This window comes from Arachis ipaensis, chromosome B08, assembly GCF_000816755.2.
Source record: "Arachis ipaensis cultivar K30076 chromosome B08, Araip1.1, whole genome shotgun sequence".
NCBI lineage: Eukaryota > Viridiplantae > Streptophyta > Magnoliopsida > Fabales > Fabaceae > Arachis > Arachis ipaensis.
The window spans coordinates 81,872,642-81,875,656 of NC_029792.2; the positions used below are offsets into that span (position 1 = coordinate 81,872,642).

Consider the following 3,015-nt stretch of genomic DNA (forward strand, 5'->3'; position numbering starts at 1 on the left):
AAGACCTTATATAATATGTGTGTGGCACCTTTACCATACTGAGAACCTCTGGTTCTCATTCTATACTATATTGTTATTTTTCAGATGCAAGTCGAGAGACATCTCGTTAGGCGTCTAGAGTCTTGAAGCGGAGTGGTTACTGGGTAGTTTTGCTGTACAGTGATGTATATATATGTACTTTGTTTTCTTTCCGCATAACTTGTTCTTTTGCATCCTCTTAGAGGTTTATGGAGAGGCAGGACTGTGTATATGAACTTTTGGGTTTTGGATATGTATGTATATATGTGTAAATATTCTCCGGCCAGTCTTGACTTCGTGGGCTGAGTTAGGAGCTTGTTATTCTGTATCTTTGGCACTCTATTCCCACTTCTGTTATCTTATGTTTAATAATTATGATTTTCTTAACACGCAAGTTAGCTCGTACCTTGAGAATTGCGCTTTTATTTCGCGATTTTTATTTTCCCTTTCCTGCAAGGCTCCTAGCATATTACAATCTTTCTACTATTACATGTATACATTTTATTTTAGAGGTCGTAATACCACACCACCTCTGTTTTATGGCTTAAGCGTAAAGCTTTGTGTGGTAGGGTGTTACATTATGGTATCAGAGCAGTTCGTTCCTATAGAGCCTAAAAGACGGACTGATTGTGCTTCTGTGCATTCTCTGTATATGTGTTTATGTGCTATTAGGATATCTAACTGATATATATATATATATATATATATATATATATATATATATATGGCATAAACATTTGTGGGCATGCATTTGGATCTTAAAGCATTAGACTTCCGATATTAAGATTGATCAACTTAATATCACTTGTTTGGTGTGTATAAGGACCAGATGTCGACTTGCGGACGCGGTTGCGGGCAAGGTAAAGGTAGAGGTAGGATAGGCACCATTACTCCTGCCCCACAGAGACTGATCCAGTAGACTTTATGGCTGCCCTGGGAAATATGGCTGCAGCTATGCAGGCAACAGCTGAGGTGCTAGGTAATCAGATAAATCAGGATAATCATGGGAACAATAATGATGAGGACGGTCCTATGACGCTTGCTACATTTCTAAAAGTCCGCCCTCCGACCTTCAGAAGAACCTCAAATCCCACTGATGCAGATAATTGGATTCAGGCTATGGAAAGGGCATTACAGGCACAACAGGTTCCTGAAGAGCAATGGGTTGAATTTGGAACTTATCAGTTGCAAGGCGAAGCTCAGTATTGGTGGCAGAGAACACGGCATATCCTGCAGCCTGATGGTGCTACGATTCCTTGGGAGGTTTTTCGGACAGTGTTTTATAAGAAATACTTTTCTAATTCAGCCAGAAATGCCAAGGAACTTGAATTAATGTAGTTAAAGCAGGGACAGATGACTGTTGTTTTGTGATGCGGGCAGAAATCATCCAATTAAGAAATTAATATAAGAAATACATTGTGAGTATAGTTCTTAACCAGCTAAAATCCGCTTATCAATTTAGAAAGATTGTCACAAAATCAGAATAAAAATACTGGGAGTATGAATCCCAGGTCGTCTCCCAACGAGTTGACAAAAACGTGCTATCTTATTAATCAGGAGTTTTCTGAGAATTTTTGAGAGTTGAATAACAGGGAATAAATAATTGTAAATTAACGCAATGAAAATTAAAAGAGATTTATATATTCAGAATAAAAAGCCTTGACTGGGGGAATGATTAATTGGAAGTTCTGTCCTTGTTGGAATTCTCTCAAGTGTAGTATAAAGAGGTTGTTATTTTCACTTAGTTAACCCTTACTAAATAAAGGAAAGTCAAGTGATTGAGCTAACTCTTATTCACAAATCCTAGTCCTCTCCCTTGGAAAGGTCTAGCGTTAGTAAATAGAGAATTAGCCAATAAATTCCAATTTAACTAATCACTTGAGCATTCTAACTCAAGGGTCTCCATTTAATCAACCCCAAGTCAAGTTGGGAGTCTACTCCATTGACATAAAAATTACTTGCACAGAATAAAAAAGGGAATAAAAGGAAGACATGATAAACAATAACTGAAAAATTAATTAAAAGTAAAAGTAATCCTTTGCATTAATAAATTCTAAAAATAATCCAATTGTAACTCTAAACAAAGATTAAGGATATGGAAGAGTAAGGGAATAAGAAAACAAGCTAGAATAATAACTTCAACGGAGGTAATGACTCTTCTCAATATCCAAAGCATAAAACTAAAAATATGTGAATGTAAAAGAAAACCTAGAGGAAGAGTAATTTTTCTCTAAGATCTTAATCTAAAACTAAAACTACGCTAATGAGAATCTCTCTTGAGTCTCTGATCATTTCCTAGCTCTAGTCTGTGTTTCTGGGTCAGAAATAGAGTCCAAACTCGGCCCGAAATAGCCCCCAGCGTTTTCTGTGATTTCTGCAGATCGCGCATCTCACGCGTACGCGTCAAGCATGCACACGCGTCGCTGGTCATCTTTGCGTGTCATGCGTACGCGTCACGCACGCGCACGCATCGTCTAGCAAATCTCCAATCTACGCGTATGCGTCAGGTACGCGTACGCGTCACTGTAAAAATCTCCAGATTGCGCACACGCGTGAGCCATGCGTGCGCGTCGATGCTCGCTGGTTGTCTCCTTTATTTCTTGTGTTCCTTCCATTTGTGCAAGCTTCCTCTCCATCCTCTAAGCCATTCCTGCCTTACAAAGCCTGGAACACTGAACACACAGATCACGGCATTGAATGGTATAAAGGGGATTTAAAATACACAAATTAAAGGCTTAGGAAATAAGTTTTCAATCATAGAACAAAACTAGGAAGGAATTTTGAAACCATGTAATTCGTATGAATAAGTGTGCAAAGACTTGATAAAACCACTCAATTGAGCACAAGATAAACCATAAAATAGTGGTTTATCAAACTCCCCACACTTAAACATTAGCATGTTCTCATGCTTAGCTCAAGGAGATCAAAAGAATAGATAGGGAAAAGTAAGACTCATGAAATGCAACCTATGTATGAATGCAACTATATGCTAAGATG

At 38.1% G+C, this 3,015-nt stretch overlaps 1 protein-coding gene across 1 annotated transcript; it reads left to right on the top strand.

Annotated features, from left to right (window-relative positions):
* Positions 961-1,356, top strand: LOC107611166. Its single transcript, XM_016313121.1, has one exon. It carries the CDS (start codon positions 961-963, stop codon positions 1,354-1,356), a length of 396 nt encoding a protein of 131 aa, XP_016168607.1.